Source organism: Zerene cesonia, chromosome 13, assembly GCF_012273895.1.
Source record: "Zerene cesonia ecotype Mississippi chromosome 13, Zerene_cesonia_1.1, whole genome shotgun sequence".
Classification (NCBI taxonomy): domain Eukaryota; kingdom Metazoa; phylum Arthropoda; class Insecta; order Lepidoptera; family Pieridae; genus Zerene; species Zerene cesonia.
Genome location: NC_052114.1, coordinates 2300466 through 2312697, shown reverse-complemented (window position 1 = coordinate 2312697; position 12232 = coordinate 2300466). Strand labels below are relative to the sequence as shown.

The 12232-nt window shown below is 33.0% G+C and overlaps 2 protein-coding genes across 3 annotated transcripts in view; one reads left to right on the top strand and one right to left on the bottom strand.

The window, feature by feature from the left end:
• The window catches only part of LOC119831467, an 8971-nt gene extending 7124 nt beyond the window's left edge, over positions 1 to 1847 (bottom strand). The window contains 4 exon segments of the mRNA XM_038354831.1: positions 65 to 493; positions 940 to 1050; positions 1185 to 1332; positions 1567 to 1847. Of these exon segments, the coding sequence (XP_038210759.1) occupies positions 65 to 493; positions 940 to 1050; positions 1185 to 1332; positions 1567 to 1782 (904 nt within the window). The 5' untranslated portion in view covers positions 1783 to 1847.
• Positions 1848 to 5740: 3893 nt separating this feature from the next.
• LOC119831190 (zinc finger protein 691-like) overlaps positions 5741 to 12232 on the top strand; it is a 10798-nt gene continuing 4306 nt past the window's right edge. Inside the window, exons 1-7 of one of the 2 annotated variants that reach the window (XM_038354476.1) lie at positions 5741 to 6006; positions 6508 to 6823; positions 6962 to 7208; positions 7535 to 7839; positions 8653 to 8819; positions 11276 to 11404; positions 11950 to 12061. In XM_038354476.1, the coding sequence (XP_038210404.1) occupies positions 6532 to 6823; positions 6962 to 7208; positions 7535 to 7839; positions 8653 to 8819; positions 11276 to 11404; positions 11950 to 12061 (1252 nt within the window). In that variant the 5' untranslated portion in view covers positions 5741 to 6006; positions 6508 to 6531. The remainder of the gene's footprint in view (positions 6007 to 6507; positions 6824 to 6961; positions 7209 to 7534; positions 7840 to 8652; positions 8820 to 11275; positions 11405 to 11949; positions 12062 to 12232) is intronic. The other variant, XM_038354477.1, reaches the window with a different exon arrangement.

The following is a 12232-nucleotide window of genomic DNA, read 5'->3' as shown; positions in this document are numbered from 1 at the left end:
TACTAGCTGCACCCGGCAAAGCTGTTCTGCCTTACTCTTATCATTTAGGGGTATGAAAAATAGATGTTGGCCGATTCTCATAGATATCGGATAAGCAAAAAAATTTCATCAAAATCGGTCAAGCCGTTTCGAAGTAGTATGGCAACGAAAACTGTGACACGAGAATTTTATATATTAGATTGTAATATTTTGTCTCTGTAGTTTATAAACATACAGAGACAAAATATTACAATAATTGTATATATATAGATCTGTGGGCTGCCTTATCACTGTGCAGTGATTATTACAAGCCAACCACAGGAATATTTTGTAAAACTTACTTGAAACAAATCTACCAATGCAGCTCTAACATGCAACAAGGCTGGGGGATGGTTTGCCAAGTGAGCCAACACAGCTCTGGCTGCTTCAGCACCCAGAGCTAGTGCTCTCGGCGCAACAAGACCAGGCTCTGCACGACCCACCCACCCCACAGCCCATGAACAGGCACGGCAGCCTATAAATAAGAATTAATATTTTTAACAATAGGACCACATTATGGCAGGCAATATTCAAACAAAAAAAGAATACTTGTTCCACCCAATGAGTAGTTATAGGGTAACAAACACAAAAAAATACTATTGAATTGATAACCTCCTCCTTTTTTGAAGACGGTTGAAAAAATATACCATATTCCAATTTTAAGTTCTGGCTACAGAGTATGAGACAATTTTATTTCACTATTGTATAAGCATTTATTCTTCTTAATTTTCACAAATTTTCCTCTCTTTTAATTATGGCATTGGCTAATCTATTTTATTTGCAAATCTTAAATCTAATTTAACTTTCAGGACATGCTTTGTGTAAAAAAATTTCCCACAATTTTTTTTCATGATTGTTAGTTTAAATTATAATAAGATTCAACTATCTACAGTTCACAACAGATATCATTAGTATTCTCACCTAACATCATATCAATGCATTTGGCTCGCTCTTCCGAATTGAGAAGCATCAAATTCTGTGTTGTTATATCAAGTAATATCCTTACTGGCTCCGTATTCTGAAGAGTGGAGTCTGAAAGAATTAATTATAAATGAACTTTTAACATTACATTAATGATAACCTTAATTAATCATTAAGCACCAGACAAGGAAAACAGTATATACCATTACAATTCTACAGGAATATAAATCGATTGATAAACTTACTGGGTAAATTAGCTTTATCTGTAGCTATGTCCATAATCAAGGTAATGCACCATGGAGCTACGAAAGGGGCCCATGCTTCACCAAGACTGCATAGCTCCGGACCAATCATACTTACAGCCTCTAAAGAACCGTTTGTATTAGAATCAACCTGTATCAAATAAAGCAATTAGTATACATTCAATATATTATTATACATATTAGAATTTATAATTCTTATATGTATAATAATATATTAATAAATTGTCTACCTAAAAATATATCACTCAATGCTTATTTTAATCTGCTTTATGTAAGAATTTAAACCAAAAGTTTAAATAATTATTGATTTCATGTATTATATCAATATCTATGTATGAATTAAATTGTATTGTAAAATCCTTACTTCATAATCAACTTGGTTCACAGAAACATTAACAGCGTCGTGAAAAACCATAGCAAAGTATTCTAAAACTGCATCTCTAGCTGCTGGAAAGCATTTCAACAAGGATATGCCAGTTTTTGTCAGTTCTGGAGCATTCTGAAAGTTTTTTCTTGAGACTCCATATATAAAGTTATTTAAATCACTAGACAGCGAAGTTGATTTTGTTGGATTATTCATTTTTGTTGATTATTCAGATAAAAATAAATAAAACCTCACGCCGACAACAAGATGTGATCGGGACGATGACTGACATGAGTTAATTGTCAATGTCACTTTGCAACTTGTAAATGTCAATATTACGTAAAAAAATAACGTTCAATAAGTTTTGTATTCTCCGTTGTATATACATACTTGAAGTACGTTCAAAAATAACAATAGGTTCCTAGTCATTTTGTTTAAGCATGTTTCATTTAATTTTGATTTGTCACGCCTTTAAATTTTGCACATTTTGTGTAATTTCTAAACCTCTTAAATACATAGCTTCACATTAAACAAAAGAAATTGAAAATCTGTAGAGATTTAAAATTTAAATTAGTTCATGCTTAATTTATAGCTAAAACTCTGGCTAAAACTAAAGTACAAAAATGCTTTTGACCGAAAATAACTCCATAGTTTCCTTATTCATCAGTAACTTTTTTGCAAAACAATTTTGTACGTAGGTATTATGTATTTTCACTTGTTCATTCTTCATAATAACTAAGGAGTTATTGCCGGTCAGCATCACTTTTGCACTTGAATTAACATCAGTTGTGTATCGTTATTTTTTTTCCAGAGATTAAATATTATATTCTTTGTTAAAAGTAAGGCAACGATTTTACATACCAATCAAATGTTAAAACCATATTTAATACAAAAATAAATCAACTGTTTTTATTGAAAGCATTGGTCAGAACCACTTTGACCGAATATTGCAGTCAAATACCATCCACACCATTTCAAGGTGAACACTCCGACAGCAACCAGATTGCAACAACCACAAAATTTAAATTAATTAAATTAAATTTCTAAAAATAGTATCACATTCGTGTGAATTAGATATAATGCCGAGATTGACTAAAATTGTTAATGTTAACCAGTCCAATTAAAAAAACACAAACATTTATACCGCTAATGAACATCCCTACATTAAAATACCGCATTGCTGTCATAGCAACTTTAATCAATGTGAAATTATTTGTAAAGAACACTTTACTTTTAGAGAACGAAGAATAAAATACGTATCGGAATGATCAAATAAAATGAATCGAGCGTAAGACTCCGAACGACTCTGCATAAAGAAGATATGAAATAAATCACATAATCTTATACCTTTAAACGAGCAATTCTTGTATATATATATATATATAATTGGAATCTCGGAATCGGCTCCAACGATTTACATGAAATTTAGTATATAAGGGGTTTCGGGGGCGATATATCGATCTAGCTAGGAATTTTTTTTTAGAAAATGTCATATTCGTGTTTTTTTTCTCATCATTGGTGAATCACATGGACATCTATTGGTGAATAATAATACTATTTATGCTTCGTAGATAGCTGGACAACTGAAATAACACATAGGCACTTTTTATACCGATATTCCTTCGGGATACGGACAAACGCGGTTTCAACCGCGGGTCACAGCTAGTTCAGTAAAACATGTCATAAAAACCAAGAATGTAACGTACCTTAAAATCATTTGAAAGAGCTTGTTATAGAAGAGCAGGCTTAAAAATACCTTAAAACATGAGGATATTGTATTATATGTAGATCATAGAGCATAACGTCTAACGGCTCCCAATCATTATAAGAATTATATACAATATTGCCTTAAGAATTTGTCAGCGTTAATATCAGAATCGGCTAACCCGTTTTCAGTGGGTATTCAACCGATGTAATTTGTTATCCTCAAAATTTATTTTTAATGCATTTATTTTTATTTATTTATTAAGGATAACCCACAAAACAGATACCAAACATGAGTATAAATAGTTAAGTCGACTGTTGTTTTAATTACAAGTTTCGGCGAATATAGGAAGATATTTAATTAAATATTTTGCGTAAATTACTAATAACTGACATAGATATAAATCCAAATCAAATCCATTATAAGTTTAAATACAATACATTGTTCCTACATTTCACTGAACATAATAAAATTATGTCCACGATGTCCCGGATACTATCTAATTAATAGCTCAAATCTGCAATGATTCGCGAATTACAAATACAATCTCATGTGTGTGTTTTATGAAAATATCTATTAATATTTATTTCACCCTCAAAAGCCTGGGGGTGACGTTGATCGCGTGCGCAGAATTTATTGATTTCCCGCCCCCCGCACCCACGCATACCCCTTGCTTGCACTAACGCATACTCCAATAGAATGATGAAAGCGATATACAGTCAAACAATATTGTCACGGTAGACATTATATAAAATACGACGAAAGCTCTGACCTATTAATATTCTAATTATTGACTTATTGTTTATATTCAAACTTTTTGTATGTTGAACTTCTTTTTACATACTGCAGAAATCTTTATCATCAATACATACTTATAATAAAACAAACGTTTCAACCGCACATCTCTAATCCCAGTTTACGAATAGGCTTTCATAAGATTTTCATCAATACGGATAGTTTTAGTAGTAAGGTACTCTTTGGTATATAATTTCTTAGGCATCTATTTTAATATGTCGACAATTGTTAAATTAAGTTGTTGATATATTTGTGATTGTTAATAAGAATTGGCGTAAATCGGAATATTTCAAGCCAGCGGCCGATGGAGCCTATGGAGGCACAGCATACACATGGTACTGTAGGAGCTTTCATCAAGCATACAATACACCGCTAAATCCCTTTCATATGCTTATTACACTCATCGGCCATTAAAATTTTTAACAAGGGTCAATATTAACATACCGTATTTGGCAATTGATTAAGACGTATGCAGAACTCTTTATTAAATAAGTAGGTAAGTCAGATTTGTAACTAAAAATATGACTTACCTTAACGATCTTGTAACCAAGCCATTAGAAAAATCTAGTAAAAAATACGAATCACCGATATAATTATCACTGGTGCACGTAAAAAAAGGGAATTTTTGAAAAGTTTCACAATGACATAATGCTATACCATCAGTATCTTAAAAATCTTTTTCATCACTGTTAAATGTGTATCATTTTGTAATTACAAAGTACGAGTATGTTAATAAACAAAGCTATTCATTCGCACATAGCTAGTAGCTATCAGTGCGTATGCGTCCTTAACGCCTCTTGAAGTAAGCTTTTAGGACTTCGATACTATCTAGAATCTAGATGTAGGTGTTTAGTATTAACAAAAAGGCTTTTGTACAGTGAGTATAATACCTCCGTCATTACACTTTGGAAAAAAGTGTTATAAAAGTAGTATAGCATTGCACTACAGGTGCTGTAACCTTTTTGACCAACTAGATAGATTTGTTTGATGGATTTTTAATTGCTCCGATCTGAATATGCATGATGATTAAATAAAACAGACTTGAAACTTTTTCCTATTAGGTTGGTAAGTAATTATATAAAAATAATACTTTTACAAATATAAAAGTAATTCTTATTCGAAATTATATTTTTTTATAGTATTTAAATGCGTAAGAGTTAAAAGTAACGGTCACGGCTTATATATTTATTTTATTTTGTCCCGTTGGATGAATGCCTACACATGAAAATAAACTAAACATCGAAATTTTTCGAAGTAAGTTCTACGTTGGTCAAGTAATGTAAAATATAAAGCACTGTATATTTTTCTCAGGGTTCAGTGACCTTGACGCGTTGCGTCAATTTGAAAATCAATAAAATCTATTATTATAGGTAGGTCGCTAAATGCATCGCGCATAAATGAATTTACGAACGAAAATCCAGGCAATGGATGTCATTCCTATTTGTTGAAATATATAAGTAATTCAAAGAATTTTATTTTAACCTCAATGATTTCATCAGTGACCTTATTTTCCGAGCTTTTGGTAGGAGAGTTTGCGCGTGAACAGGGTGGCCCCGGGTAGGAGCGCGGCGTGGCGGCAAGGTGGGCGCTGTCGCCGCTCCAAACCTATGCGCGGCGCTCCCCTAGTCTCTACCGCATACGCGCACGCGCGCGCAACCGACGCTACGCGTATCCCCTGCCGAGTGTGCCCGAATCGCGACGTTAACCGTGGATCGATGAGATAAACGCGCAACCCCGCTTTGCGTTAAATCAATACCATATCCATCGATTTTCACAGCCGCAGCCGCCGCACACCAAACTTGAGGGTCGCAAGCGGTGGTTGCGCGTGTTTTATCATTTAAAATGTGTAAAGCTAAAATTTGTGCTAATATTATGTTCATCTAGATCACTCCTATTGTTAAAGAAATGTTCATAATATTCTAGATTCAGTGTGTTATGAGGTAAAATTTTTAATATTTTAATGATTACATGTATAATGTACGGATATATATAGCATATCAGACATAATTCATTAACATGATATAATTAAGAAGAAGTTTAAATGAGAATTTGAAAGTGTTAAAATTATGCACTTTAAAAATATCGCGTTTCTTTGTTGATGTTTGCGTTTAGAAATGTAGCAGAGATAAACAAAAGGATAATATCTTTTACTTAGTCAGTAAATATTAAAGTGAATGTACGTTTAAATTATTTGTGACTATTTTTATGATATTTAACGTATAATGTGCATTAAATTAAAATACTTTAGAAATTAACGCTTTTGAGAGCAATACTTATCTGAACATCGTCAAATTGATAAACGAAATAAGGATTTTGTTTTCCGATTGTTATGGCGGGGTTTTCGATGTTTACAATGAAAATGTGTAAATTTTAAAATTGACCTATTAAATTTTTTTCGAATACGACTACGTTGGAATCTTAAGATAATGTTTTTTACGTAGATGGTGTGAATCTGAAGCGGCAAAATGACGTCGACTGATACGTATCAGTTAAAATGGCATTCGCACAGTTCTCATTTGAATGGTTCTGTGGCGGCACTGCTTCGCTCGGAGAGATTTACGGATGTTGTTTTGTGCACGATGGATGGATCACAAATACCGGCACACAAGTTCATCCTCAGTTCCTGCAGTGTGTACTTCAGCACGTTGTTCGAAGGCCAGCGGTCGGTGACGAGAATGGGTGGCATGCTGTATGTTGTGCTGCCCTCGGAAATATCAACTAAGGCTCTAAAAATTCTTGTAGAGTACATGTATAAAGGTAAGTTGGTTTGCACTTACAAAATCATAAATAAACATTTTTATTTATATTTACCAAATAAGTTCCTTGCTGTTTTTTTTTCAAAATTGTTAAGAAAAACGTAATGGATAATACAACAATATTTTACATTTATTTCAGGTGAAACTACAGTATCTAATGAGGTTTTAGATATTGTACTAAAGGCAGGGGAGGTTTTAAAAATTAGGGGTCTGTGGCGACAGACAGATGAAGTTGGCGGGGATTCCACACCAGCCGAGAAGACCACTACAACCGCAACCACAGCAAACAAACAACCAGACAAAGCCAAAGAACCACCAAAAATAACTTTAAAGAAGGATGATAAGTTACTCAAAGCTTTTAACCCTGTTCAAGGGCAGGGAACTAGGTAAGAAAAAGAATAATAATGAAATGAATGAGTTTCCACTGTTAATTTTGTTGTAAAGTTGAATGTAATCTCTCAATTGACATAGCAAATAATAAATTTTATTAATTATTTCTTTCTCGGTGAAATTTTCTCTTACATCAGCAGATTCTATGGCATAGTAACTAATTAGCATCTCAAAAAAGTGCAATGCTTATGTTCTTAATTACTTATTAAATATTTATTTTATTATTTAATATCCTTAAACTCATAAGAGGTTTTTACCATAAAAACACTACACAAATGTGTTCCATTTGATTTTAATATATTTAATAACAAAAAATTTCCAGACCAATGTTCATTGGACCACCGAAACTGGTGTTCATCAAGACCAGTGATGGCACCACCCAAGCTGCAATACGGCCAGGTGTACCCAAGGGTCAAACAATACTGGTTGCTCCAGCACCTTCAACAGAGACCACATCTACTATCACCATGCCAACACCCACGGTTACTATAGCAACAGAGGACACAAATGATGATACTATACCAACTAGAGTATTGAGACGGAATGCTACTGAACGAAAGTATGGGAAGAAACAGAAGACTGAAGCTGATGATGGGAAGGATGATGACGCAGCATCAACCAGTTCTAGTGAGTACAATTTGTATATTATGCCAAGTTCAAGTTTCTCCTTGTGTTACCAAAAATAAATATGTAAAAGAAATTGTACAATAAAGCACAAAAATTATTATATTACTATAGATAAAATAGTGTATCTAAATTTTATAACATTTATTTCCACATTTTGTTTATCACCTTTTTTGTTAAGACCTAGTTTCAAAATCCAGGTTGAATCTCAAATATTTCTTATTCATGTAAACTGTTTCAACTGTATCATAAGTCATTGTTTTTTATTAAACTTCATTTACAGTATATTCATGACTTTTTATGAATGAGTTTGTAAATGATCTTATTGAGTTAAACATCTACAAGTAAATTTTTTATACCCTTCTGAACTTTAACACTAGACTATCATGCCAGATCCTTAACTCGCGTAGTTTGCAACTGCGTATAGTATTATAGAGGAATAACAGCTTGTTGGCTGTCAGTAATTATAAAATGCATAACAATGCAGGGCATGCATGGCGGCTGAAATATCTGCAACTGACGTCATTATGGAATACACAGCGGTTGCGGAAGCATCTAGGCGTTTAAATTCACCTAGATGCCTTCATGAAGTATTCGGTAGCAATCACAAGCTGCTTAACTCCATGGTGCTGGGGTGGTTTCAGCTTATAACAGTTTCCCCTCCATCTTTTTCTTCTCAAGCAAAATATGCATTTGTTGTCGAGTCGCAGAAAGATGCCAATTATTTTTCTTCGATATTTTCTTAACTTTTCTCAAATGACTTGCAAATGCAATCCAGAAAGGGCATACATCCTCTAAAAAGGGCCAATTTTACAGAGAAATCAAACCAAAGCAGCACAGTGGAAGTGCAAGTGAAGGAGGAACCAGACTGGGACGCAAGCAGCATTGAGGAAGAAGAGAGGTCCATCGCAGAGATGTTCCAAGCCGAGATGAGTGTCAAGTCAGAGCCGTGTGACGAGGTTGATGTGGAGGAAGAGGGTCTGGTAAGTGTTTATTTTGTTTTTATAAACGCATATTTACAGAATCTAGGTATATTTTATACTAGCTATTGCCCGCAGCTTCTCTCGCGCGGTCATAATAAATTTTCATGGTATAAACTTTCATCCCCAATTTATAAATTTCAGCCTGATCCATCAAGTGATTATGGCTGTATATTGATAGATCACTATGTCAGTCAGTGAGTCAGTCACCCGTTATATAAATAATAAAAATATGGTCATATATCTAAAAAGAATTTTATGAAGTACTAGCTGCACCCGGCAAACGCTGTTCTGCCTTACTCTGATCATTTAGGGGAATGAAAAATAGATGTTGGCCGATTCTCATAGATACCGGATAAGCACAAAAAAATTCATCAAAATCGGTCAAGCCGTTTCGGAGGAGTATGGCAACGAAAACTGTGACACGAGAATTTTATATATATAGATATATCTGATGTATGTATGGAAGAATGATTATTTAATTTAAAATTTATATTTTATTGTGTGAAATAAAAAATATATTTTTTTCTAATTCATCATCGAACTTAGTATGACAATTGGGTTTTTGAAAAAAAAATTTTTTTTGATTTGTTTTATGTATTTTAAAACTTTATTGTTAATAATATTGATATTTGATGTAAAAAACTTAAAAAAAAAATATTTTCAATAAATTATAAACAATTTAAAATTGATCAAATTTATAAAAATATCACGTGGCTATAAACGCACCATGATTGGTCACCATAATTGTGACGTCATAATGTTGTAGCTACGTACGTAACAGTACGGCTTATACGTGACTAGACAATAATATTGAAAATTTATTGCTAAAAAATGAGTTGTTAGTTGGTTTCGATTAGCTATGTGTGATAAAGGATTTATTCAGGCAAAGTCTTATAATATTCCTGATGTAAGTATTTTTATGATAACCATTTTTTTTTAAAATGACGTTCGGTTTAAACCTGCTGAAGTTCAAGGTGTCTGTCTGTTAAAGTAAAAGTCTGTTAAAAAATAATATAATGAATAAAAATAGTTAAGTATCTACTCACCATCATATTAAATATAATTATTTATTTCATAAATTGTAGAGCATCGCGTGAGAGTTCTGGCGACAAAGCTATAGGTTATGTTCAACTAAGTCATAAAAAAATATTTGTATTGTAAAACGACGGGTCTGTCCAGAACACCGATTTCGGAGTAAAGCTTATTCAGTTACTTTAACTATTGATGAAAATTCAAGAAAAATTAAGGATGTTCAATGCCATGACTGTGCAGCTTCCGCGGGTAATTTATACTCCTATTCAATTTAAGTTGTTTGATGTTATCAGCAATAAAATCTTTTAGATTATGTCTACAGGTGGTTGCAAGCATGCATTAGCATTACTTATGTGGACCCATCGCAGAAGTGAAGGTCCGACACCAACAGAAGTCGATTACTTATATTGGAAAGAATCGCGATTATCAGGCATTGGTACTGTTATAAAATATATTGAAGCAGAAAAACTGTTAAAAAAAAGTCCTGTTGAAATTTTTTCGGATAATAGTACATTTATACAAGAAGTTACTGAATTTGAAACATTTAAAAACATTTTGTCAGGAGTTGTTTTTATTAGACATTTTCAATATAAATTTAAATATTTTACAATGACAACAAATTAAATAGATTAAAACACTGTACTTATTGTTTCTATACCAACTGCAATGAGTGAAAACTAACATTATGACGTCACACGCGCTCGGGTTTGTTCGAAAGCTGTCGGCGCATCTTCGGTACTGGATTCAATAGTGAATTTTTATATTGAAATAACTTTTGAATTATTGCGAAAAAAAAATAAAAAAACAGTTTTGTTATAAAACTTATATATGATCTTTCTATTAATCACAAAAAAAAATTCGTTCAAAAACCCAATACTTAATACATAACATTAACATTTAATTTTAAATAACAACAATAATTTTTGATCGTAACTATTCATCTAAATAATATCAAATGCATATATTATATAAAAGTTTTATTTTGGTTTTAACAGATTTAATATGTTATGTACGGTGGTAAAAATTGTAATTTTGTAAGAGATCCTCATTAAAGCTCTTCATAATAGGCGTCCCACAACACATTACAACTCTCAAAAGGGCAACAGCGTGTGAGACCTGTGTCTCCACCCTAAGACTTACAAGCGACCGGGTATTATTCTGGTGGTACCCAAGTGTTATGTCGAAAATAAACATAATTATTAATTCAATTTTCGGTTTCAATAACTACTTAAAACATAAAGAGATATAGAAAAAAGTATATATATATATATATATATATATATATATATGTCTTTTACAATCAAGCCTTCAAAGCAAGAATTTTCATTTCTGATTTCACTTTGATTAAAAAAAAATAAAACTCCTTCCCGGCCCTGCATTTACAAAAATATCCGAAAACGATAACAACTTAATCTCGTTTCCAGCTATACAGCCCGCTGTCGTGCGAGCTGTGCGCGGAGGTGTTCACGGTGCCGGCGGCGTGGGTGCGCCACGTGCAGGAGCACGCCGACAACGACGGCCAGCACGCGCGGAAGCGGAAGCGCCGCTCCGCCGTGAGTTATTTTTTTTTTTTGTAATTTAAAAGTAACAAGAAGGTTTTACATAAAAAGATAGAAGAAATTCTTATGGGACATTGTATGGAAATCGGTTATGATGGACTGTTATCCCTCGAAATGTCAAAAAGTTGTATTTAGAATATTCATTTACATCCTGTGCAATCCCTTAAAGTAAAACATTGTATATGTGTCTTCACAATGACAACACTGAATACCAAATTACATCCATTATTTTAATCCCTTTGGATGATAAAATATAGCATAAGAACTACTTAACCTACTAATTACTGTCCGCATTAGGGTACCAAATTTTATTAAGATTGGTCCCATATTTTACTTTGCAAATGTAACAGACACGCACAGCAGAATTACTTTTGCGTACATATTAAGTATGGTAAATATTAAATTAATAAGTATTATGACGATACAAAAGCGCTAACGAATGAATTCTAGTTGAATGAATAAATGCTTGAGTTTAATAATCTAGTTTTAATCTTGTGTATATATTTGAAACGCTGATCGATGATCTGTTTGTTTGTCAGAGTGACGACACCGAGGAGACGACAGCGCTGCTCCGCTGCGACCTCTGCCAGAAGCACTTCCCCAACCCGGCGGAGTGGGTGCGACACATACAGAGCACTCACACTGAGACTGGTGCGTTTTGTTTATATATATACATATATATTTTTTTTATTTATAATTATATATTATGTATTTGAGTATTAATTTTTTTAATACGTAATATAAGACGACATTCGCATGGCAATGGATAATAAGCAACTTACTCTTCTAACATTGATTGACTTCAGTAACGCGTTTGGTTCT